The following is a 23,513-nucleotide window of genomic DNA, read 5'->3' as shown; positions in this document are numbered from 1 at the left end:
CAGTCCTGGCGAAGCTGCCGGTGCCGGTGCCGGTGCCGGTCCCAGTCCTGGCGTAGCTGCTGGTGCCGGTGCCCCGGCCAGGCCCGCGCCCGCCCCCGCCGCCGCCCCGCCCCGCCGCCGCCCGCCCCGGCGCTGCCCGGGCCCCGCCGCCGCCCGCCCCCGGCCCTGCCCCCGGCGCCGCCGCCCCGCGCCCGGCGGCGCCCAGCGGCCCCCGGCGGCCCCGAGCGGCGCGGCGCGGCCCGGCCCGGCCCGGCTCGGCTCGGCTCGGCTCGGCTCGGCATGGCGGGCGCGGGGGGCCCGGCGGCGCCGCCCTGGTACCACCGCGACCTGAGCCGCGCCGCCGCCGAGGAGCTGCTGGCCCGCGCCGGGCGCGACGGCAGCTTCCTGGTGCGGGACAGCGAGAGCGTCGCCGGCGCCTACGCGCTCTGCGTGCTGTGAGTGCGGCCGGGCCGCGCCGGGCCGCGCCGGGCCGCGGGAGCGGGAGCGGACCGGGCCGGGGGGGGAGGGAGACCGGGGGGCCGGACCGGGGGGGGGCCGGAACGGGGCCGGGGGGGGAACCGAGCCGGAGCCGGGGGGGAGGGGGACCCGGGGGAGGGACGGAACGGGGGCGGAACGGGGGCGGGGGGGGACGGAACCGGGCCGGAGCCGGGGGGGAGGGAGACCGGGGGGGACCGGGGGAGGGACGGAACGGGGGCGGAACGGGGGCGGGGGGGGGACGGAACCGGGCCGGAGCCGGGGGGGGGGGGGGAGACCGGGGGGGCCGGAACGGGGCTGGGGGGGGGGCCGGAGGACAGGGAGACTGGGGAGGACGGGGCCGAGGGGGGGGGCGGAGGGCAGGGAGACTGGGGAGGACGGGGCCGAGGGGGGGGACGGAACCGGGACGGGGACCGGGACCGGGGAGGGGGGGAACCGAGCCGGGGGGGAGGGAGACTAGGGGGAACGGAACCGGGGGAGAACGGGGGGGGGTGAACGGGGACGGCGGTGGAACGGAACCAGGGAGGGAGCGGGGACCGGGGGGGGGACGGAACCGGGGGGGAGCGACGGGGGAGGGACGGAACCGGGGGGGGCGGGGCACAAGGAACCGGGGGGGAATGAGGCTGGGGGGGGGGCGGAACCGGGGGGGTGTAACGGGGCCGGGGGTGACGGGGCGACGGGACGGGACCGGGGAGGGAACGAGGACGCGGGGTGGGGGGAGGGGACGAGACCGGGGGAACGAGAGAGGAGCGACGGCGGGGGGGGGACCGGGACCGGGGGGGGCAGGGGGGAACGGAACGGCGGCGGGGGGGAACGGGACCGGGGGAACCGGACCCGGCACGGGGAGGGGGCAGCGGCACCGAGGGGGGAGCAACAGGGGGGAACCAGCAGCAGCACCGGGAGGGGGCTCCGGTAACCCGGGGGAGGAGCCTGGTTCCGGGGAGGGGGGGGAATTCGGTAATCGGGGGGAGGGTCATGGTACTGCCAAGGGGATCCTGGCACAGGGGGGGTCGTGGCACTATGGGGAGAGCCCTGGCACTGGGGCAGGGTCCTGGCACCATGTGGGGTGGGGGTCGTGGCACGATGGGGGGGGCTAGTACTATGGGGAGAGTCCTGGCACTGGGGCAGGGTCCTGGCACCATGTGGGGTGGGGGTCGTGACACTATGTGGGGGGGGGCTAGTACTATGGGGAGAGCCCTGGCTCTGGGGCAGGGTCCTGGCACCATGTGGGGTGGGGGTCGTGGCACTATGGGGGGGGGGTTAGTACTATGGGGAGAGTCCTGGCACTGGGGCAGGGTCCTGGCGCTGTGTGGGGTGGGGGTCGTGGCACTATGGGGGGGGGGGTTAGTACTATGGGGAGAGTCCTGGCACTGGGGCAGGGTCCTGGTGCTGTGTGGGGTGGGGGTCGTGGCACTATGGGGGGGGGGGGGGTTAGTACTATGGGGAGAGTCCTGGCACTGGGGCAGGGTCCTGGCGCTGTGTGGGGTGGGGGTCGTGGCACTATGGGGAGAGCCCTGGCACTGGGGCAGGGTCCTGGCACTGAGTGGGGTGGGGGTCGTGGCACTATGGGGGGGGGCAGGTACTACAGGGAGAGCCCTGGCACGGGGGCAGGGTCCTGGCACTGTGTGGGGCGGGGGTCGTGGCACTATGGGGAGAGCGCTGGCACTGGGGCAGGGTCCTGACACTGTGTGGGGCGGGGGTCGTGGTGCCGTGGGGAGAGCCCTGGCACTGGGGCAGGGTCCTGGCACCGTGTGGGGCGGGGGTCGTGGCACTATGGGGAGAGCCCTGGCACTGGGGCAGGGTCCTGGCGCTGTGTGGGGCAGGGGTCGTGGCACTATGGGGGGGGGCTAGTACTATGGGGAGAGCGCTGGCACTGGGGCAGGGTCCTGACACTGTGTGGGGCGGGGGTCGTGGTGCCATGGGGAGAGCCCTGGCACTGGGGCAGGGTCCTGGCGCTGTGTGGGGTGGGGGTCGTGGCACTATGGGGAGAGCCCTGGCACTGGGGCAGGGTCCTGGCACTGTGTGGGGCGAGGGTCGTGGCACTATGGGGAGAACCCTGGCACTGGGGCAGGGTCCTGGCGCTGTGTGGGGCGGGGGTCGTGGCACTATGGGGAGAGCCCTGGCACTGGGGCAGGGTCCTGGCACTGTGTGGGGCGGGGGTCGTGGCACTATGGGGGGGGGCTAGTACTATGGGGAGAGCGCTGGCACTGGGGCAGGGTCCTGGCACTGTGTGGGGCGGGGGTCGTGGCACTATGGGGAGAGCCCTGGCACTGGGGCAGGGTCCTGGCGCTGTGTGGGGTGGGGGTCGTGGCACTATGGGGGGGGGTTAGTACTATGGGGAGAGCGCTGGCACTAGGGCAGGGTCCTGACACTGTGTGGGGTGGGGGTCGTGGCACTATGGGGGGGGGCTAGTACTATGGGGAGAGCGCTGGCACTGGGGCAGGGTCCTGACACTGTGTGGGGCGGGGGTCGTGGCACTATGGGGGGGGGGCTAGTACTATGGGGAGAGTGCTGGCACTGGGGCAGGGTCCTGACACTGTGTGGGGTGGGGGTCGTGGTGCCGTGGGGAGAGCCCTGGCACTGGGGCAGGGTCCTGGCACTGAGTGGGGTGGGGGTCGTGGCACTATGGGGAGAGCGCTGGCACCGGGGCAGGGTCCTGGCACCGTGTGGGGCGGGGGTCGTGGCACTATGGGGAGAGCCCTGGCACTGGGGCAGGGTCCTGGCACTGTGTGGGGGGGTCCTGGCACCGTCAGGGGGGTCCTGGCACTGGCGGGGGGGGGGGGTCCAGCGGGATCAGGCCCCCGGTGGAAGTGGGGGGGGCACACTGAGGGATGGGGGTGACACCAGGGTGGGGAGGGTCTGAGCCCCCTCCTCACGCCACGCCACGCCACGCCACGCCACGCCACGCCACCCGGTGCCCGTCCCCCGGCAGAGCCCCGTCCCCCGGCAGAGCCCCGTCCCCCGGCAGAGCCCCGTCCGGGTTTGCGGTGCCGCCCGGGGCCTTGACGTGCTCGTGGCCCGGCTGCGCCGCGCGCGGGGGTGGTGGCACCGTGCAGCCACCCGCTTCCGCTGCCCGGCGCCCGCGGGTGCCCCGGGCTCGGCGAGGCCAGCCGAGGAGAAGCCAACGGCCCCGCACCGGCTTGCGGGGAGCCGGGGCGTGTCCAGCATCCCTGCAGGCGCTCGGGCGCGGTGGGGCGGGAGCGGGCTGCAGGCCCTCGCTCTCCTGGTGGGCGTCCACGTCCCTTGGTGGGCGTCCACGTCCCTTGGTGGGCATCCACGTTCCGTGGTGGGCGTCTGTCTCCCATGGTGGGCATCTATCTCCCGTGCTGGGCATCTATCTCCCGTGCTGGGTATTTGTCTCCACTGGTGGGCGTCCGTCTCCACTGGTGGGCATTGGTCTCCACTGGTGGGTATCCATCTCCGTGGTGGGCATCTATCTCCCGTGCTGGGTATTTGTCTCCACTGGTGGGCGTCCGTCTCCACTGGTGGGCATTGGTCTCCACTGGTGGGTATCCATCTCCGTGGTGGGCATCTATCTCCCGTGCTGGGCATCTATCTCCCGTGCTGGGTATTTGTCTCCACTGGTGGGCGTCCGTCTCCACTGGTGGGCATTGGTCTCCACTGGTGGGTATCCATCTCCGTGGTGGGCATCTATCTCCCGTGCTGGGTATTTGTCTCCTGCGGCGGGCATCTGTCTCCACTGGTGGGCATCTGTCTCCCATGGTGGGCATCTGTCTCCCATGGTGGGCATCTATGTCCCGTGCTTGGTATTTGTCCCCCATGGTGGGCGTCCGTCCCCCGTAGTCGGCATCTATCTCCCGTGCTGGGTATTTGTCTCTGCTGGCGGGTGTCCGTCTCCCGTGGCTGGGTGTCCGTCTCCAAGGCAGGTGTCCGTCTTGCCGGGGTGCGGGGGATCTCCGGGCACAGCCCGCCGAGGGTCGTCGGGGGTCTCCCGGGGGTTCCGGCCCCCGAGTCGCCGAGGCTGCGGGGCGGGGGGAGCGCTCCCGCGGGGAGGGTTTCCTCCGGGGTTTGCCCGGGTGCGCGGCCCGAGCGGGGCCGGGCCGAGGCGTCCGCAGCGGCTCCGTTACGTGCCCGTTGCCGGGCCGGGGGGCGGCCGGGGGGCCCGAGCCCTTCGCACCCGGCCCGGGAGCCGCTCCGTGCCCCCGCGGAGCCGCCCGCGCGGGGCGGAAGCAATCGCTCGGCTCCCGGCGCTGGCGTGGGCGAGCGGGAGCGCGGCCGGCCGCTGGGGCCTAAAAATAGCTCCGGGGGCAGGAGGAGGAAAGGGAACCGCGCCGGGATCCCGGCAGCGCCCATCTTCCGACGCACCGCCGCCGCTGCTGCCCCGCCGCCGCTGCTCCGCGGGGAGCCCGGCGCTCCCGCACAACGGCTCGTTGTGCCCCGCGGCGCCGAGCCCGGAGCCGGCCGAGCCCGGAGCCCGCCGCGGGATCAGCCGAGAAAATAGCGGCCTCCTGCGCCCGGCTGGCGGGGGGGTGGGGGGCAGCCGCCAGCTCCGGATGGGCTTCCCCTACGGACCCCCGTGACACCCTGCTGGAGCTCCCCATATGGACCCCCCCCAACTGGGGCTCCTCGTACAGATGCTGTGCCCTCCCCCCCATTTGGGGTTCACTGTGTTGAGACCCCCCCAGCTGTGGTTTGGGGTATCCTCTAGGGGCCCCCCGGGACCCCTCGGTTGGGGTTCTGCCTGCAGAGACCCCCCCAGCTGTGGTTTGGGGTATCCCCTAGGGACCCCCTGGGACCCCTCAGTTGGGGTTCCCCCTGCAGAGACCCCCCCAGCTGTGGTTTGGGGTTCCCCTAGGGACCCCCTGGGACCCCTCGGTTGGGGTTCCGCCTGCGGAGACCCCCCCAGCTGTGGTTTGGGGTATCCCCTAGGGACCCCCTGGGACCCCTCGGTTGGGGTTCCCCCTGCAGAGACCCCCCCAGCTGTGGTTTGGGGTTCCCCTAGGGACCCCCTGGGACCCCTCATTTGGGGTTCCCCCTGCAGAGACCCCCCCAGCTGTGGTTTGGGGTTCCCCTAGGGACCCCCTGGGACCCCTCGGTTGGGGTTCCGCCTGCGGAGACCCCCCCAGCTGTGGTTTGGGGTATCCCCTAGGGACCCCCTGGGACCCCTCGGTTGGGGTTCCCCCTGCAGAGACCCCCCCAGCTGTGGTTTGGGGTTCCCCTAGGGACCCCCTGGGACCCCTCAGTTGGGGTTCCCCCTGCAGAGACCCCCCCAGCTGTGGTTTGGGGTATCCTCTAGGGACCCCCTGGGACCCCTCGGTTGGGGTTCCCCCTGCAGAGACCCCCCCAGCTGTGGTTTGGGGTATCCCCTAGGGACCCCCTGGGACCCCTCGGTTGGGGTTCCCCCTGCAGAGACCCCCCCAGCTGTGGTTTGGGGTATCCCCTAGGGACCCCCTGGGACCCCTCGGTTGGGGTTCCGCCTGCGGAGACCCCCCCAGCTGTGGTTTGGGGTATCCTCTAGGGACCCCCTGGGACCCCTCGGTTGGGGTTCCGCCTGCGGAGACCCCCCCAGCTGTGGTTTGGGGTTCCCCTAGGGACCCCCTGGGACCCCTCGGTTGGGGTTCCCCCTGCAGAGACCCCCCCAGCTGTGGTTTGGGGTTCCCCTAGGGACCCCCGGGACCTCCCCAAGCTGGGGGCCCCAGTCCCCCCTCCCCTGACCCCCGATTGGGGTTCCCCATGCGGATGCTCTGTGACTCTCCCCCCCTTCGGAGTTCCCTGCGTGGATCCCCTGGCTGGGGCTTGTTCGCCTGTGCCCCCCCCCAGGGCTTCTCCCAAGGAAGCCTGGCTGCACTTCCCCATGCGGACCCCCCGCGACCCCTCCGTTGGGGTTCCCCACGCGGAAACCCCCCAAGCTGTGGTCTGAGGTTTCCCATAGGGACCCCCGTGGCTCCCCCAAGCTGGGGTTCCCAGCCCCCCCCCCATGGCCCCGAATTTAGGTTTCCCATATGGACCCCCATGACCTCCCACGTCCCTCCCGGTTGGGGTCCACGTGGGTTTGCACCCTTCCTGCCCCCCCGGGGCACGCGGGGGGCCCCCCGCTTGCGGGGGGGGGGGACAGACACGTCCCCTCGGCGCCGGCGTGGGCCGAGCGCGGGGGAGCCGCTGCGGTCGGGGGGGAGCTCCGGGCAGGGACGGGAAGCGCCTGCCCCCCGCCACCCTCGGCCGTGCCCGCGGGGACCCGCGGCTCCCTGCGCCGTGACCTCTGCGAGCGCCGCGGCCGGGGGGCCAGGCCGGGGGGCCGCCGCTCCCGGCCTCCGGCGAGCCGGCTGTGCCCCGTCCCTCCTCGCCCTTCGCCGGTGCGTGTCGGAGCGCAGCTGTATTTTTGGATTTCCTTCCCGGAGCGCGAGCGCGGCCGCTCCCGGCCGACACGGTGCCGGAGCCGGGCGGCGAGGCGGGGGGGGCCCGGCGGCGTCGCTCGCCCGCGCTGGGGGCCGGGGCCAGCGGCAGCCCGTCACCCCCGTGCTCGGAGCGCGTCCCGGTTCCTGCGAGCTTCCACTGAGAAATAAATCGTTTCCTGGCCGCCCGGCTGCCTCCGGCTCCCGCTCTGGCAGCCGCAGCCGGCGCGGGGGCGGTTCGGGGCAGCGCCGGGGGCACGGGGCGCGTGGGGCGCTGCGTGCGTGGGGCGCCGGGCGCGTGGGGCACCGCGGTGCCGTCTCACCCGCCGCGCCTCTGCCCGCCGCAGGTTTCAGAAGCACGTGCACACGTACCGGATCCTGCCGGACGAGGAGGACTTCCTGGCCGTGCAGGTAGGCAGCGCGGGGGACGGCGGGGCCCCTGGGGGGCCTGCGTGTGGGGGTGTGCGCGGGGATGTGCCACCTCCGCGTGGGGATGTGCGCGGGGATGTGCCACCTCTGCACGGGGATGTGCGCGGGGATGTGCACACCTCCGCGTGGGGATGTGCGCGGGGATGTGCACACCTCCGCGTGGGGATGTGCGCGGGGATGTGCCACCTCTGCACGGGGATGTGCGCGGGGATGTGCACACCTCCGCGTGGGGATGTGCACGGGGATGTGCCACCTCTGCACGGGGATGTGCGCGGGGATGTGCCACCTCCGCGTGGGGATGTGCGCGGGGATGTGCCACCTCCGCGTGGGGATGTGCACGGGGATGTGCCACCTCCACGTGGGGATGTGCGTGGGGATGTGCCACCTCCGCGTGGGGATGTGCACGGGGATGTGCCACCTCCGCGTGGGGGTGTGCGCGGGGATGTGCCCACCTCCGCATGGGGATGTGCGCGAGGATGTGCCACCTCCGCGTGGGGATGTGCGCGGGGATGTGCCACCTCCGCGTGGGGATGTGCGCGGGGATGTGCCACCTCCGCGTGGGGGTGTGCGCGGGGATGTGCACACCTCCGCGTGGGGATGTGCACGGGGATGTGCCACCTCCGCGTGGGGATGTGCGCGGGGATGTGCCACCTCCGCGTGGGGATGTGCGCGGGGATGTGCCACCTCTGCACGGGGATGTGCATGGGGATGTGCACGCCTCCGCGTGGGGATGTGCGCGGGGATGTGCCACCTCCGCATGGGGATGTGCGCGGGGATGTGCCACCTCCGCGTGGGGATGTGCACGGGGATGTGCCACCTCTGCACGGGGATGTGCGCGAGGATGTGCCACCTCTGCACGGGGATGTGCATGGGGATGTGCACGCCTCCGCGTGGGGATGCGCGTGGGGATGTACATGGGGATGTGCCCACCTCCGCATGGGGATGTGCGCGGGGATGTGCCACCTCCACGGGGGGATGTGCGCGGGGATGTGCACACCTCTGCACGGGGATGTGCGTGGGGATGTGCCACCTCCGCGTGGGGGTGTGCGCGGGGATGTGCACACCTCCGCGTGGGGATGTGCGTGGGGATGTGCCACCTCCACGGGGGGATGTGCGCGGGGATGTGCACACCTCTGCACGGGGATGTGCGTGGGGATGTGCCACCTCCGCGTGGGGGTGTGCGCGGGGATGTGCACACCTCCGCGTGGGGATGTGCGCGGGGATGTGCACACCTCTGCACGGGGATGTGCGCGGGGATGTGCCACCTCTGCACGGGGATGTGCGCGAGGATGTGCCCACCTCCGCGTGGGGATGTGCGCGGGGATGTGCCACCTCCGCGTGGGGATGTGCGTGGGGATGTGCCACCTCCGCGTGGGGATGTGCACGGGGATGTGCCACCTCTGCACGGGGATGTGCATGGGGATGTGCACGCCTCCGCATGGGGGTGTGCGCGGGGATGTGCCACCTCCGCGTGGGGATGTGCGTGGGGATGTGCCCACCTCCGCGTGGGGATGTGCATGGGGATGTGCCCACCTCCGCATGGGGGTGTGCGCGGGGATGTGCCCACCTCCGCATGGGGGTGTGCGCGGGGATGTGCCCACCTCCGCGTGGGGATGTGCACGGGGATGTGCCACCTCCGCGTGGGGATGTGCACGGGGATGTGCCACCTCCGCGTGGGGATGTGCGTGGGGATGTGCACACCTCCGCGTGGGGATGTGCGCGGGGATGTGCCACCTCCGCGTGGGGGTGTGCGCGGGGATGTGCCACCTCCGCGTGGGGATGTGCACGGGGATGTGCCACCTCCACGGGGGGATGTGCGCGGGGATGTGCCACCTCTGCACGGGGATGTGCGTGGGGATGTGCCACCTCCGCGTGGGGATGTGCGCGGGGATGTGCCACCTCTGCACGGGGATGTGCGTGGGGATGTGCCACCTCCGCGTGGGGATGTGCGCGGGGATGTGCCACCTCCGCGTGGGGATGTGCGCGGGGATGTGCCACCTCCGCGTGGGGATGTGCATGGGGATGTGCCACCTCCGCATGGGGATGTGCGCGGGGATGTGCCACCTCCGCGTGGGGATGTGCGCGGGGATGTGCCACCTCCACGGGGGATGTGCACGGGGATGTGCCACTTCCGCGTGGGGGTGTGCGCGGGGATGTGCCACTTCCGCGTGGGGGTGTGCGCGGGGATGTGCCACCTCCGCGTGGGGATGTGCGCGGGGATGTGCCACCTCCGCGTGGGGATGTGCGCGAGGATGTGCCACCTCCGCGTGGGGGTGTGCGCGGGGATGTGCCCACCTCCGCGTGGGGATGTGCACGGGGATGTGCCACCTCCGCGTGGGGATGTGCACGGGGATGTGCCACCTCCGCGTGGGGGTGTGCGCGGGGATGTGCCACCTCCGCGTGGGGATGTGCACGGGGATGTGCCACCTCCGCGTGGGGATGTGCGCGGGGATGTGCATGGGGATGTGCACACCTCCGCGTGGGGATGTGCGTGGGGATGTGCCACCTCCGCGTGGGGGTGTGCGCGGGGATGTGCACACCTCCGCGTGGGGATGTGCACGGGGATGTGCCACCTCCGCGTGGGGATGTGCGTGGGGATGTGCCCACCTCCGCGTGGGGATGTGCGCGGGGATGTGCCACCTCCGCGTGGGGGTGTGCGCGGGGATGTGCCCACCTCCGCGTGGGGATGTGCGCGGGGATGTGCCACCTCCGCGTGGGGATGTGCGTGGGGATGTGCCACCTCCGCGTGGGGGTGTGCGCGGGGATGTGCCACCTCCGCGTGGGGATGTGCACGGGGATGTGCCACCTCCGCGTGGGGATGTGCGCGGGGATGTGCATGGGGATGTGCACACCTCCGCGTGGGGATGTGCGTGGGGATGTGCCACCTCCGCGTGGGGATGTGCACGGGGATGTGCCACCTCCGCGTGGGGATGTGCGTGGGGATGTGCCACCTCCGCGTGGGGATGTGCGCGGGGATGTGCCACCTCCGCGTGGGGACGTGCGTGGGGATGTGCCACCTCCGTGTGGGGGTGTGCGCGGGGATGTGCCACCTCCGCGTGGGGATGTGCGCGGGGATGTGCCACCTCCGCGTGGGGATGTGCACGGGGATGTGCCACCTCCGCGTGGGGATGTGCGCGAGGATGTGCCACCTCCGCGTGGGGATGTGCGCGGGGATGTGCCACCTCCACGGGGGGATGTGCACGGGGATGTGCCACCTCCGCGTGGGGATGTGCGTGGGGATGTGCCACCTCCGCGTGGGGATGTGCGCGGGGATGTGCCACCTCCGCGTGGGGATGTGCGTGGGGATGTGCCACCTCCGCGTGGGGGTGTGCGCGGGGATGTGCCACCTCCGCGTGGGGATGTGCACGGGGATGTGCCACCTCCGCGTGGGGATGTGCGCGGGGATGTGCGCGGGGATGTGCCACCTCCGCGTGGGGGTGTGCGCGGGGATGTGCCACCTCCGCGCGGGGATGTGCACGGGGATGTGCCACCTCCGCGTGGGGGTGTGCGCGGGGATGTGCCACCTCCGCGCGGGGATGTGCACGGGGATGTGCCACCTCCGCGTGGGGGTGTGCACGGGGATGTGCCACCTCCGCGTGGGGATGTGCGCGGGGATGTGCGTGGGGATGTGCCACCTCCGTGTGGGGGTGTGCGCGGGGATGTGCCACCTCCGCGTGGGGATGTGCGTGGGGATGTGCGTGGGGATGTGCCACCTCCGTGTGGGGGTGTGCGCGGGGATGTGCCCACCTCCGCGTGGGGATGTGCGCGGGGATGTGCCACCTCCGCGTGGGGATGTGCACGGGGATGTGCCACCTCTGCGTGGGGATGTGCATGGGGATGTGCCCACCTCCGCGTGGGGATGTGCATGGGGATGTGCCCACCTCCGCGTGGGGATGTGCGTGGGGATGTGCGTGGGGATGTGCCACCTCCGCGTGGGGATGTGCGTGGGGATGTGCGTGGGGATGTGCCACCTCCGCGTGGGGGTGTGCGCGGGGATGTGCCCACCTCCGCGTGGGGATGTGCGCGGGGATGTGCCACCTCCGCGTGGGGATGTGCGCGGGGATGTGCCACCTCCGCGTGGGGATGTGCGCGGGGATGTGCCACCTCCGCGTGGGGATGTGCGTGGGGATGTGCACACCTCCGCGTGGGGACGTGCGCGGGGATGTGCCACCTCCGCGTGGGGACGTGCGTGGGGATGTGCCCACCTCCGCGTGGGGGTGTGCGCGAGGATGTGCCACCTCCGCGTGGGGATGTGCGTGGGGATGTGCACACCTCCGCGTGGGGATGTGCGCGGGGATGTGCCACCTCCGCGTGGGGATGCGCGCGGGGATGTGCCACCTCCGCGTGGGGATGTGCACGGGGATGTGCACACCTCCGCATGGGGATGTGCGCGGGGATGTGCACACCTCCGCGTGGGGATGTGCATGGGGATGTGCCACCTCCGCGTGGGGATGTGCGCGGGGATGTGCCACCTCCACGTGGGGATGTGCGCGGGGATGTGCGTGGGGATGTGCACACCTCCGCGTGGGGATGCGCGCGGGGATGTGCGTGGGGATGTGCACACCTCCGCGTGGGGATGCGCGCGGGGATGTGCACACCTCCGCGTGGGGATGTGCACGGGGATGTGCCACCTCCGCGGGGGGATGTGCGTGGGGATGTGCACACCTCCGCGTGGGGATGTGCGCGGGGATGTGCCACCTCCGCGTGGGGATGTGTGCGAGGATGTGCACACCTCCGCGTGGGGATGTGCGCGGGGATGTGCGTGGGGATGTGCCACCTCCGCGTGGGGATGTGTGCGAGGATGTGCACACCTCCGCGTGGGGATGTGCGTGGGGATGTGCGTGGGGATGTGCCACCTCCGCGTGGGGATGTGCGCGGGGATGTGCACACCTCCGCGTGGGGATGTGCGCGGGGATGTGCCACCTCCGCACTGGGATGTGCCCGGGATTGTGCCACCTCCGCGTGGGGGTGTGCACGGGGATGTGCCACCTCCGCGTGGGGATGTGCGCGGGATTGTGCCACCTCCGCGTGGGGATGTGTGCGAGGATGTGCACACCTCCGCGTGGGGATGTGCGTGGGGATGTGCGCAGGGATGCGCACACCTCCGCATGGGGATGTGCCCAGGATTGTGCCACCTCCACGTGGGGATGTGCACGGGGATGTGCACACCTCCGCGTGGGGATGTGCGTGGGGATGTGCGCAGGGATGTGCACACCTCCGCATGGGGATGTGCCCAGGATTGTGCCACCTCCGCGTGGGGATGTGCCCTGGGCACGAGCTGGCGCAGCCCGTGCACCTGCCCACGGCGCCGTCCCGGGAGGCTGCGCCCAGCACCCGCCTGCCCCAGCTGCAGGGCGCTGAGCGGGGTCGCAGCGGGCGCCGGGACACCCCGGCCCGCGGTTTGGCGGTGCCGCGCCGGTTGTTCACGCGCGGGAGGAGGCCTGAGCCGGCTCTCCGGGCTGCGGGCTCGCCAGGCCTTCCTCCGGGGAGCCGCGCGGCGGCGGCGCGGCCGAGCCTGGCGCTGGCCCGCCCCGAGCGGGCGCCGGTTCTGGGCCAGTACCGCGGGCTTGGCTGCGGCGCTCGCGACGTGGCGAAAGCGGAAAAAGCCTAAAAGGCTATTTTGGCGCGGGAATGTCGGCCCGCGGGGGCTGGGAGAGGCGCGGATGGGTGGGAGGGGGCGCAGCCGCGGGGCCCGGGCAGCTCCAGCTGTTTGCAGCTGTTTGCAGCTGGGCGCTGGGGGCCTCTCCCCTTTCCGGCCGCCTTCCAGCTCCGCAGGCGGCGGGCGCAGGGCTCCGTCCCCCCGAGGCCGGCGCGGCTCGCAAACGCTGCTCTTGGCGGCCCGCGGCTGGCCCGCGCCGCCGCGTATTTTTAGAGCAACAGAAACCGCTTTGTGCCGTCCCAGCAGACAGGAAAGAGCCGCCCCCGGGAGGGAGGAGGGAGCGGGATGGCTGCGGAAAGGAAGCCGTCTGCGTGCTCCCCGCGCCGTGCCAGGCGGCCCCGGCCGGGCGCCGAGCCAGCACGCCTGGCCGGCGCGGGAATGCCGTGGGCCCGTCAGCGCCGGGAGCTGCGGCTGGTCTGCCGTGGGGGGCGGGGGGTGGGGGATGGGGGGGCCCCGCGCACCCCCCCGGCGTCCTTACGGGCCCCCGCCGTCATGCCCCGTGCCGGGGGCGCGCGCCGGCGGCGCTGACGCTGCCCTCGCCCCCGCAGACCTCGCAGGGCGTGCAGGTGAGACGCTTCAAGACGCTGAGCGAGCTGATCGCGCTCTACCTGCAGCCCAGCCAGGGGCTGGTCTGCACCTTGCTCTTCCCCGTCGAGAGGGAGAAGGAGAAGGAGACCGCAGAGGACAGGGACTACTCGGGTACGGCGGGGCGCCCGCCCGGCTCCCACCCCCGTTCCCCGGCGGCGGGGACCCGGCGCTGCCGCCGCCGCCGGCGAGTCCCGCGCCGCTCTCACCGGCTGCCCCGCGCCCGTTGCAGATGGAGAGGACGAGAAGCCTCCGCTGCCGCCCCGCTCGGGCTCCACCAGCTTCTCGGGCGGCTCCGCGGGGCTCAGCCCCACCAGCGTGGGGCCGGCAGTGCCGGACGGCGCGGCCGAGAGGTGAGCTGCCCGCGCCGCCCCGCGCGCGCTTTCCCCGTGGAGCGTCCCTGCTCGCGGCTCACGCTCCGCGCTTCCCTCCTGCAGCACCAACGGCCTCAGCACCGTTTCGCACGAGTACCTGAAGGGCAGCTACACCCTGGACCTGGAAGCGGTCAAGGCCGGCGCCAGCAGCCTGCCCCATCTCAACAAGACGCTCGTCGCCTCCTGCAAACGGCTGCACAGGTACGGGCCGGGCCGGGGCGGCGCGGCGGGTGGAGGGCCGCCCGCTGACGCCCGCGCCCCCCGCAGCGAGGTGGACAAGGTGCTCTCGGGGCTGGAGATCCTCTCCAAGGTGTTCGACCAGCAGAGCTCCCCCATGGTCTCCAAGATCCTCCAGCAGGTGAGGCGGGGGGGGCAGAGGGGGGCGTGGGCTGCTGTGGGGCGCGGCGGGGGGCAGCCGGCCCCGACGGTGCCTCGGTGCCTCCGCTGTCCCCCGACGCGCTGCGGGTTGCAGACGGCGGCGCAGTCCGGCGAGCAGGAGCTGGAGAGCCTGGTGCTGAAGCTGTCCGTGCTGAAGGATTTCCTCTCCAGCATCGAGAAGAAGGTGAGGGACGGGCCCCTTCCCCGGCGCGGGCGGCCCCGGGGGCGCTCAGCAGCCCCCCGCGTCCCGCCGCTTCCCTCGTGCGCCGCTGGGGCAGGACCCGGGGGGAGCGGAGCCGGGCTCCGGGCCGGCCTCGGGCTCACGCTGCCGGCGTTTCTCCCCCCTCCAGGCCTTGAAAGCTCTGCAGGAAATGAGCTCCACGGCGCAGGCCGCCCCGGCGCAGCCCCTGTCCCGCAAGGTGAAGAGCATTCCCGTGCAGACCTTCGAGGTGAGGCCCGTCCCCGCGCTCCCGCCCGCGGCGCCGGCGCCGGGCTCCGGGGCTGTCCCGGGCGGGAGCCGGGGCGCTGGAGTCCGCGGCCCTGGGGGCGTTCCCGGTCCACGGCGCGGCCGGCCGCGCTCCCTGCCCAAGGGCCGCACGGGGCTCGCCGGGCTTCGGGCGGCGCTGGCCGGATGCACGCGGCGCGAGGCCAGCGGCGCGCGGGAGCAGAGCTCTCCGGAGGAGCCGGAGCAGAGGGAGCCCCCCTGCAAACGCCGCCGCCGGCCCCTCCGCCGCAGGTGAAGCTGGACGTCACGCTGGGGGACCTGACCAAGATCGGCAAGTCGCAGAAGTACACGCTGAGCGTGGACGTGGAGGGGGGCAAGCTGGTGGTGCTGAAGAAGCAGAAGGACTCGCAGGAGGACTGGAACACCTTCACCCACGACAAGAGTGAGCGGGGGCCGCCGCGCCGAGCAGCGAAGCCCCGGGGCGGGGGGCGCGTGGCCGCCCCGGGGAGGGAGAAACGCGGATGGGCGAGAGCAGCGGGTGCCCGACGCGGCGCCGGAGCGGGGGGAGCCCCCGCGAGCGGAGCTCCGGCTCGGCAGCCGCCGGGGAGCAGCCGGCTGTCTCCTAGCCCGTGCCCCCAGCACCGTGACCCTGGCCGGGGGGGAGCCTCCGTCTCCGCCCGGCCGTGGGTCGAGGCGGGGAGGGCCGGGCTCTGCCGGCGCTCAGCGCCCGCCCCGGTTTCCCCGCCCGCCCCCAGTCCGGCAGCTGATCAAGTCGCAGCGGGTGCAGAACAAGCTGGGCATCGTCTTCGAGAAGGAAAAGGACAAGACCCAGCGGAAAGACTTCATCTTCGTCAGCGCCCGGGTGAGCCGCGCTCCGGCGGGCGTGCGGCGGGGGCGGGACGGCACGGCTCTGCCGGGGCCGAGGGACCCTGCTCGCCCCAGTCCTGCAGGGCGAGACGCAGCGGTGCGGGCCGGGGTTTGGCCTCCTGGTCCCCCGCGACGGGCAGCGGAGCTGGGCTCGGGGCCGGCCGTGCCCCGTGGCCTCGCCGCGGTGGGACGCTGCGTGCCGCCCCCGTGGGGTCCCCGCCCGGTCCCTGGCGGCCCCGGCGTGCTGAGCTCGGCCGAGGAGAGCTGCCGGCTGCTCCTGGCCCGGTCGCAGGGCGGGATTTGCCTGCCGGCGGGAGGCGGATCGCGGTGGGACCCCGTCCCTGCGTCCCTGCTGGCGGGAGGCCGCGTGGGCCCCGGTGCAGCGCCGCGGCCGCCACGCTCACCCGCCCGCCGCTCTGCAGAAGCGGGAGGCCTTCTGCCAGCTCCTGCAGCTGATGAAGAACAAGCACTCGAACCAGGACGAGCCCGACATGATCTCCATCTTCATCGGCACCTGGAACATGGGTGAGGGCGGGCGCCGGCCCGGGGGCGGGGGGCCCGCGGCGCCCGCCCTCTCCGGCCCCCCCATACTGACCGTGTCTCTCCGGGCCGTGCCCGCCTGGCAGGCAGCATGCCTCCGCCCAAGAGCATCACGTCGTGGTTCACCTCGAAGGGCCTGGGCAAGACGCTGGACGAGATGACGGTCACCATCCCCCACGACATCTACGTCTTCGGCACCCAGGAGAACTCCATGGGGGACAAGGAGTGGGTGGACTTCCTCCGGGCCGTGCTGAAGGACTTCACGGAGATCGAGTACCGCCCGGTAGGAGTCCGGGGGCCACCAGGGGCTCCCAGCTTCAGCTCCCTGCCAGATGGCAAAGCAGGGCTCGGTGCCGCTCCAGCTTTGGCCACCCTGGCTCTGCTGAGCCTGGGTGCTTGGGGTGGACCTCTCCGGTGCTGGGGTGTTGAGCTGCCACCGGTGTCCGTGGCAGGGAATAGTCCCTGTCCCAGCTCATCTCCTGCCCTGGCACGGCAGGAGGTTGGAAGTGCCTTCGGGTGGAAGAAGCTTGGGAGAAGGAGGGGGCTCCTTCCCCGAGGGGTGCGCCCCGAGGACGCGTGGGTGCTGCGGGGTTCATGCGTTGCAGTCGTTGGCGTGGCGCGGCGTGCGGGGGGCCGGGGTGGGCTCCCGCGGCACGGCCGTGCGGGATTGGGGTCTCAGGCCCATGCCTCCCCCCCCCCCAGGTGGCCATGCAGTCCCTGTGGAACATCAAAATCGTGGTGCTGGTGAAGCCGGAGCACGAGAACCGCATCAGCCACGTGAGCACCTCCAGCGTGAAGACGGGCATCGCCAACACCCTGGGTAGGTGGCCCGGGCCCCGCGGGCGGCCCCGGGAGGGCTGGGGGCCACAGCCCGCCGTGGCCTGAGCCCGCCCCGGCCTCCTGCTCGCAGGGAACAAGGGGGCCGTGGGTGTCTCCTTCATGTTCAACGGCACCTCCTTCGGCTTCGTCAACTGCCACCTCACCTCCGGCAACGAGAAGACGGCCAGGTGAGCTCGGGACGGGGCTCAGCCCGTCCGCGGCGCGGAGGGTGGGCGCCCGGGCCGGGTCTCACGGCTCCATCTCTTGGCCGCGTCCACCGCGGCGCTGACCCTCCTCGGCAGGAGGAACCAGAACTACCTGGACATCCTGCGCCTGCTCTCCCTGGGGGACAAGCAGCTGAGCTCCTTCGACATCTCCCTCCGCTTCACCCACCTCTTCTGGTTCGGGGACCTCAACTACCGCCTCGACATGGACATCCAGGTGCTGGGGGCAGACGGGCAGGGACTGGGGCAGGGGCGGCTGCCCCGCCGGCGTGGGGAGGGCTGGCCACGCCGCCCTGCGTGTCCCCCCGCGCCAGCGTCTCTGCCCTGCAGGAGATCCTCAACTACATCAGCCGCAAGGAGTTTGAGCCGCTGCTCAAGGTGGATCAGCTCAACCTGGAGAAGGAGAAGCACAAGGTCTTCCTGCGATTCGGTGAGGGCGGCGGGCTCCGCGTGGGGCGGGGGGGGTCCCAGCCTGCAGAGGCCTGGGGTGGGGGGCTCGCCTGACCCCCACCCCTGCCGTGTCTGCAGGCGAAGAGGAAATCGCCTTTCCGCCCACGTACCGCTACGAGCGAGGGTCCCGGGACACCTACGTCTGGCACAAGCAGAAGCCCACGGGGGTAGGTGCTGGGAGGGTGCGGCGAAGGGGGCTGGCGCCCCACGGGTGCCGCTCAGCCCCCGCGTCTCCCGCCTCTCCAAGGTCCGCACCAACGTGCCGTCCTGGTGCGACCGCATCCTCTGGAAGTCCTACCCGGAGACGCACGTCAACTGCAACTCCTACGGTGAGCGAGGGCGCCGGTGGGGTCCCCGGGCGCGGGGACCCGTGCCGAGCAGGCGTCCCGGTCCTCGTGCCCGGCGGGGACGGGGCGGGATGGGAGGGGACGGGCGCCCGCCCGCCCGAGCCTCCCCGAGCGTCGCTGCTTTGCGGCAGGGTGCACAGACGACATCGTGAGCAGCGACCACTCCCCGGTCTTCGGCTCCTTCGAGGTCGGCGTCACGTCCCAGTTCGTCTCCAAGAAAGGTGCGAGGGGCTGCGGGCGCCGCTGCCCTGCCGCGGGGGCCGGGGCGCCGGGTGCCCCCCGCACCCCGGTGCCTCTCCCTTTGGGTCCCCTGTTCCCCAGGGGGCGTCCGGGACCGGTGCCCACCCGGCCCCCTCCACGGTGCTCTCTCCGCATCCCACCGCTGCCCCACCGCGGGCTCCCCGCGCCCCGGCGCCGCGGGACCCGCCGGCCCCTCTCTCCCCGCAGGGCTCTCCAAGTCCTCCGACCAGGCCTACATCGAGTTCGAGAGCATCGAAGCCATCGTGAAGACGGCCAGCCGGACCAAGTTCTTCATCGAGTTTTACTCCACCTGCCTGGAAGGTGAGCGCCGGGCGACTCGGGGGGCTCCCGGGGGGCTTGGCGGGGCCGTGGGGGCCTGACCCACGCCGCGCCGCGCCGCGCCGCGCCGTCCCCCCTGCAGAGTTCAAGAAGAGCTTCGAGAACGACAGCCAGAGCAGCGACAACATCAACTTCCTGAAGGTGCAGTGGTCGTCCCGGCAGCTGCCCACGGTGAGGGCCGAGCCGCGGGCGGGCGGGCGGGTGGCCCCACGGGTGGGCGGGCGGGCGGGCGCCTGCCCCCCGGCGCCCTGCTCCCCCCGCCCGCCGCCCCAGCCGCTGCTCCCGCCGCCCGCAGCTGAAGCCCATCCTCTCCGAGATCGAGTACCTGCAGGACCAGCACCTCCTGCTCACCGTCAAGTCCCTCGACGGATACGAGTCGTATGGTGAGCCGGGGCGGGGGGAGCCGGGGCGGGGGGCTGCGTTCCTCCGGGACCGGCCCCGGCGCCGTGTCACCGGGGAGCCGGCGGCCCCCCGCCCCGACGGCCCCCCGCCCGCCGCCCGCAGGCGAGTGCGTCATCGCCCTGAAGTCCATGATCGGCAGCACGGCCCAGCAGTTCCTCACCTACCTGTCACACCGCGGCGAGGAGACGGGCAACATCCGCGGCTCCATGAAGGTCCGGGTGCCCGCCGAGCGCGTGGGCACCCGCGAGCGGCTCTACGGTGAGCGCCGCTCCGCGCCGGCGGGCACGGCCGGCGCCGGGACCCGCCGGCCCCGCGCTCAGCCCCCCGCCTCCCGCCCGCAGAGTGGATCAGCGTCGACAAGGACGAGGCGGGAGCCGGCAAAGGGAAGGTGCCGCTGGGCTCGCGAGCCAACCAGGACTGCGCCAGGTGAGGAGGGGGCTGGCGGCGAGGGCCGTGCCCGGCAGGGCCCCGGGCGGCGAGGACAGCCCGCGCCACGGCCGTCTCGCCCAGGGCCGCGGGGAGGAAGCACGCGGCGGGGGAGCCGGGCGCCTGCCCCCCGGGCAAGCCCCTCGACGAGCCCGAGAAAGGCGGCGCCTCGCCCGCCGGCCGCCCGGCCGCCGCGCACCGCGGCACCTCCAAGGACGAGGCCACGCAGAGCCGGTGAGCGCGGGCGGCTCGGTGCCGGGCCGGGACACCGCCGCGGGGACGCCTGGCCGGGTGCCCGCGTGCCGGGTGCTGCGTGGCCCCGGCAGCCGGATCAGTGGGGCGGAGGGGGGCTCCCCAGGGTGTCGCTTTGCAGGACGGGGCAGGACGGCATGGACAGGGCAGGACATGCATGCGTGGCAGGCAGTGGGGCAGTGTGCAGTGGGGCAGGACAGCGTGTACTGGATGGAACAGCGTGCAATGGGGCAGGACAGTGTGCGTGGGGTGCGGTGGTGTGCAACGGGGCAGGACGGCGCATGCGGGGCCTGGCGGTGCGCGGCGGGGCAGGACGGCGTGTGCAATGGGGCCCAGCGGCGCCCTATGGGGCGGGACGGCGTGCTGTGGGGCAGGAGAGCATGCACGGGGCCCGGCGGTGCGCGACGGGGCAGGATGGCGTGTGCAATGGGGCCCAGCGGTGCCCAAGGGGTGGGACGGTGTGCTATGGGGCAGGAGAGCGTGCGCGGGGCCTGGCGGTGCGCGACAGGGCAGGATGGAGTGTGCAATGGGGCCCAGCGGTGCGCAACGGGGCAGGACGGCGTGCTATGGGGCAGGAGAGCATGCACGGGGCCCGGCGGTGCGCTGTGGGGCAGGACAGTGCGCGTGGGGCCCGGCGGTGCACAACGGGGCAGGACGGCGTGTGCAATGGGGCCCAGTGGTGCCCTATGGGGCGGGACGGCGTGCTGTGGGGCAGGAGAGCATGCGCGGGGCCTGGCGGTGCGCGACGGGGCAGGACGGCGTGTGCAATGGGGCCCAGCGGTGCGCTATGGGGCGGGACGGCGCGTGCGGGGCCTGGCGGTGTGTGACCGGGCAGGATGGCGCGCAGGGCCCAGAGGTGTGCAATTGTGCAACGGGGCAGGACGGCGTGCACGACGCCCAGCAGCGTGCAACGGGGCAGGATGGCGTGCGCGGTGGGGCCCAGCGGTGCGCGATGGGGCAGGACGGCATGTGCAATGGGGCCCAGCGGTGCGCTATGGGGCAGGACGGCGTGCACGACGCCCAGCAGCGTGCAACGGGGCAGGATGGCATGTGCAATGGGGCCCAGCGGTGCGCTATGGGGCAGGACGGCGTGCACGACGCCCAGCAGCGTGCAACGGGGCAGGACGGTGGGGCACGCGCCCCCCGGCCCCGCGCCCGCCACGCCGCGCTCTGCCCGCAGGTGCAGGGCGGAGGCGGCGCCGGAGCCGGCCGGGGCCCCGCCGAAGAACAGCTTCAACAACCCGGCGTACTACGTGCTCGAGGGCGTCCCGCACCAGCTGCTGGCGCCCGAGGCGCCCGGCCCGCCGCCGCCGCCCCCCGGCAAGCCGCCGGCGCCCAAGGGCAAGGTGCAGGTCGCGGTGCCCGAGCGGCGCCGGCGCCCGTCCGCCGGGCAGCCCGGCCGCGGCGACGACAGCTCCTCGGACGAGGACGCCGGCACCCTCAACCTGCCGCCGCCGGACTTCCCGCCGCCGCCGCTGCCGCGCGCCGTGGAGCTGGAGCTGGCCGAGAGCCCCTTCTACGCCGGGGCCAAGGAGGCGGCGGCGGCGGTGGCGGCGGCGGGGCGCGAGGAGCCCAAGCCGCGGCCGGCCGTGGCTTTCGGCGAGCCGCCGCCGCCCAAGCTGCACCCGCGGCCCCCGCCGCCCCCCGCCGCCGCCGCCTTCGTGCTGGAGGCCCCCGGCGCGGCTCCGGCGCCCGGCGGGCTGCTGGACGACCGCTCCTGCTCCGTGCTGCAGATGGCCAAGACGCTGAGCGAGGTGGACTACCCCGGCGGCGGCGGCAGCGGCGGCGGCAGGGGCCGGGCGGCCGCCCCGCCGCTGCCCAAGGGGCGCCCGGAGCTGCTGCCGCCGCCGCCGCCGCGCTGCCTGCACCCCGACTACGGCCGCCCGCTCGCCTTCCCCCCGCACCCCATCCGCGAGAGCATCGAGGAGGACCTGGCCGAGGAGGTGCGGGCGGCGCGTCTCGGGGGGCGTGGGGGCGGCGGTGCCGGCGGGCTCCCCGGGGCCCCGCTGCCCCCGGGGGTGCTGAGGCCGCGCGCCCGCGTCGCGCAGGCGCTGTGCCCGGGCGGCCGCGGCGGCGCCCAGCCCGGCGTGGGCGAGTGGCTGCGGTCCATGGGGCTGGAGCGGTACGAGCAGGGGCTGGTGCACAACGGCTGGGACGACCTGGAGTTCCTCAGGTGAGGCCGGCGGCGGGGGGCGGCGGCGGTGGGGGGGGGGGTGCTGCCTGCGGGCACCCCCCCCCCCCCCGGACTCCTGGGCCCGCGCAGGGGGTCCCGACGCCTGCGCGCCCTCCGCAGCGACATCACGGAGGAGGACCTGGAGGAGGCCGGCGTGCTCGACCCCGGCCACAAGCGCGTCCTCCTGGAGAGCCTGCAGCTCCGGAAATAGGGGGCCCCGGCCCCCCCCCGGCCCCCCCCGGCCCCCCGCCGGCGCCGAGCGGGGCCCTGGTCAGACGATTTCACGGGGAGGCCCCGGCGCTGGGGCCTCCCGACGGTTAAGTTATTTCTTATTTATTGAGAGGAGGGAGGAGCGGAGCGTTCGGGGGGGACGGGACCACCAGCGGGGTGGGGGGGAGGGCTGTGGGGCCAGCGCCCCACGGCCGGTGGGTGCCCCCGGAGACGCCGCCTGCCCTTCGCCGCCAGGGAGGAAGAGGAGGAGGAGGAGGAGGCTCCACGCAAAGCGCAAAGCTGTCCCAGCCCGGCGCCCGCTCGGGCCGCTGCCCAAGTGCCTTCGTGCCGCGACGGGGGACGGGGACGGGGGTCCCCGCCGGAGCCCGGCGCCATCAGTGCCTTCGCCCCCCGGACCCGTCCCCTCCGCCGCCGGCTCCTCGCCGAGCGCCCTCACGGCTCAGCCGAGCCTCGGCGCCCCGCGGGGGTCCTGGCACCGCAGCCGAACCCCCACGCCGCCGCGGTCCCACCCGGCCCGGGGGGCCCGCGGCGCCGCCCCTCCGCCCGAGATGAAGGATGCGCTCGGCTCACCGGCGCGGCGCCCGGCGGGCTCCCTCCCCGCGCCGCCCTCTCTTTTCGTTAGCTTCGGGCGTTCGGTGTGAATTTAATCCTACTAAAAGTGCCGTCGTGTTGTGCTCTGTGTTTTTGTTTTTTTAAATCATGAGCTATTTTTTTAATGTTTAATTTAATTGTTGTTTGGAACTCTCTTTGTATGCTTAATGTTCTTTCCTGGAGGAAAAAAGATTAAGTGTTAGGTTGAAGATCTTTTCTGAGATGTCCTCGTGTTATGTCCCCTACCCTGTACTGGAGCAATAAAAGCCCTCGTTTGCTTAGAGATCGGCTCCGCCGCGTGGTTTTCTCTCCCTTGGTCATGGTCTGCTCAGGATCCTGGGAGCTGGTGGCCAAAGCTATGGTCCATCATGCCCCCCATGGTCCATCACGCCCCCCACAGTCCATCATGCCCCTCACGGTCCATCACACCTCCCACAGTCCATCATGCCCATCACATCCTCCACAGTCTATCGTGCCCCTGCTTGATCCGTCGCACCCCTTTCGTCCATCATGTCCCCTCTAGTCCATCACACTCTCATGTCCATCACGTCCCCCATGGTCCATCAAGCCCCCTGCGATTCATTGCACCCCCTCCGTGGTCCGTTGTGCTCTCCCACAGTCTGTCCTACAGTACTGCTGTGGTCCATGTTGCCTGTGGTCCATCACGCCTGCCCCAGTCCATCACATCCCTTGCAGTTCATCATGCCCCCCATGGTCCATTGTGCCCCCCGGAGTCCATTATACCCGCTGCGGTCCATCATGCTCCCATTGCACCTGCCCCGGTTCATCATGTCCTCCAATCCATCATGTCCTCCATGGTCCATTGTACTCCTTGTAATCCATCATGTCCTCCCTGGTCTATCATAACCCCACAGTCCATTGCACCCCTCGGGGTCCATCATGCTCTCCCACGGT

General features: G+C 72.9%; 1 protein-coding gene across 1 annotated transcript; it reads left to right on the top strand.

Annotated features, from left to right (window-relative positions):
- Nucleotides 1-294: 294 nt before the first annotated feature.
- INPPL1 (inositol polyphosphate phosphatase like 1) lies at nt 295-22,881 on the top strand (the record flags this gene model as incomplete). Its single annotated transcript, XM_062586934.1, has 28 exons — nt 295-434; nt 7,175-7,238; nt 13,464-13,614; nt 13,733-13,853; nt 13,938-14,075; nt 14,142-14,232; nt 14,347-14,436; nt 14,603-14,701; nt 14,989-15,139; nt 15,453-15,559; nt 15,987-16,089; nt 16,191-16,387; nt 16,807-16,924; nt 17,015-17,111; nt 17,226-17,364; nt 17,478-17,577; nt 17,676-17,764; nt 17,845-17,926; nt 18,076-18,165; nt 18,392-18,505; nt 18,606-18,694; nt 18,819-18,906; nt 19,028-19,183; nt 19,267-19,351; nt 19,436-19,585; nt 20,784-21,546; nt 21,652-21,776; nt 21,897-22,881. Coding segments are annotated over 28 exons (3,828 nt in total), but the record flags the coding sequence as incomplete, so codon positions are not given.
- Between the last annotated feature and the right edge of the window lie 632 nt (nt 22,882-23,513).

This window comes from Rhea pennata, chromosome 1, assembly GCF_028389875.1.
Source record: "Rhea pennata isolate bPtePen1 chromosome 1, bPtePen1.pri, whole genome shotgun sequence".
NCBI lineage: Eukaryota > Metazoa > Chordata > Aves > Rheiformes > Rheidae > Rhea > Rhea pennata.
This window is presented reverse-complemented; position numbering and strand designations above follow the sequence as displayed.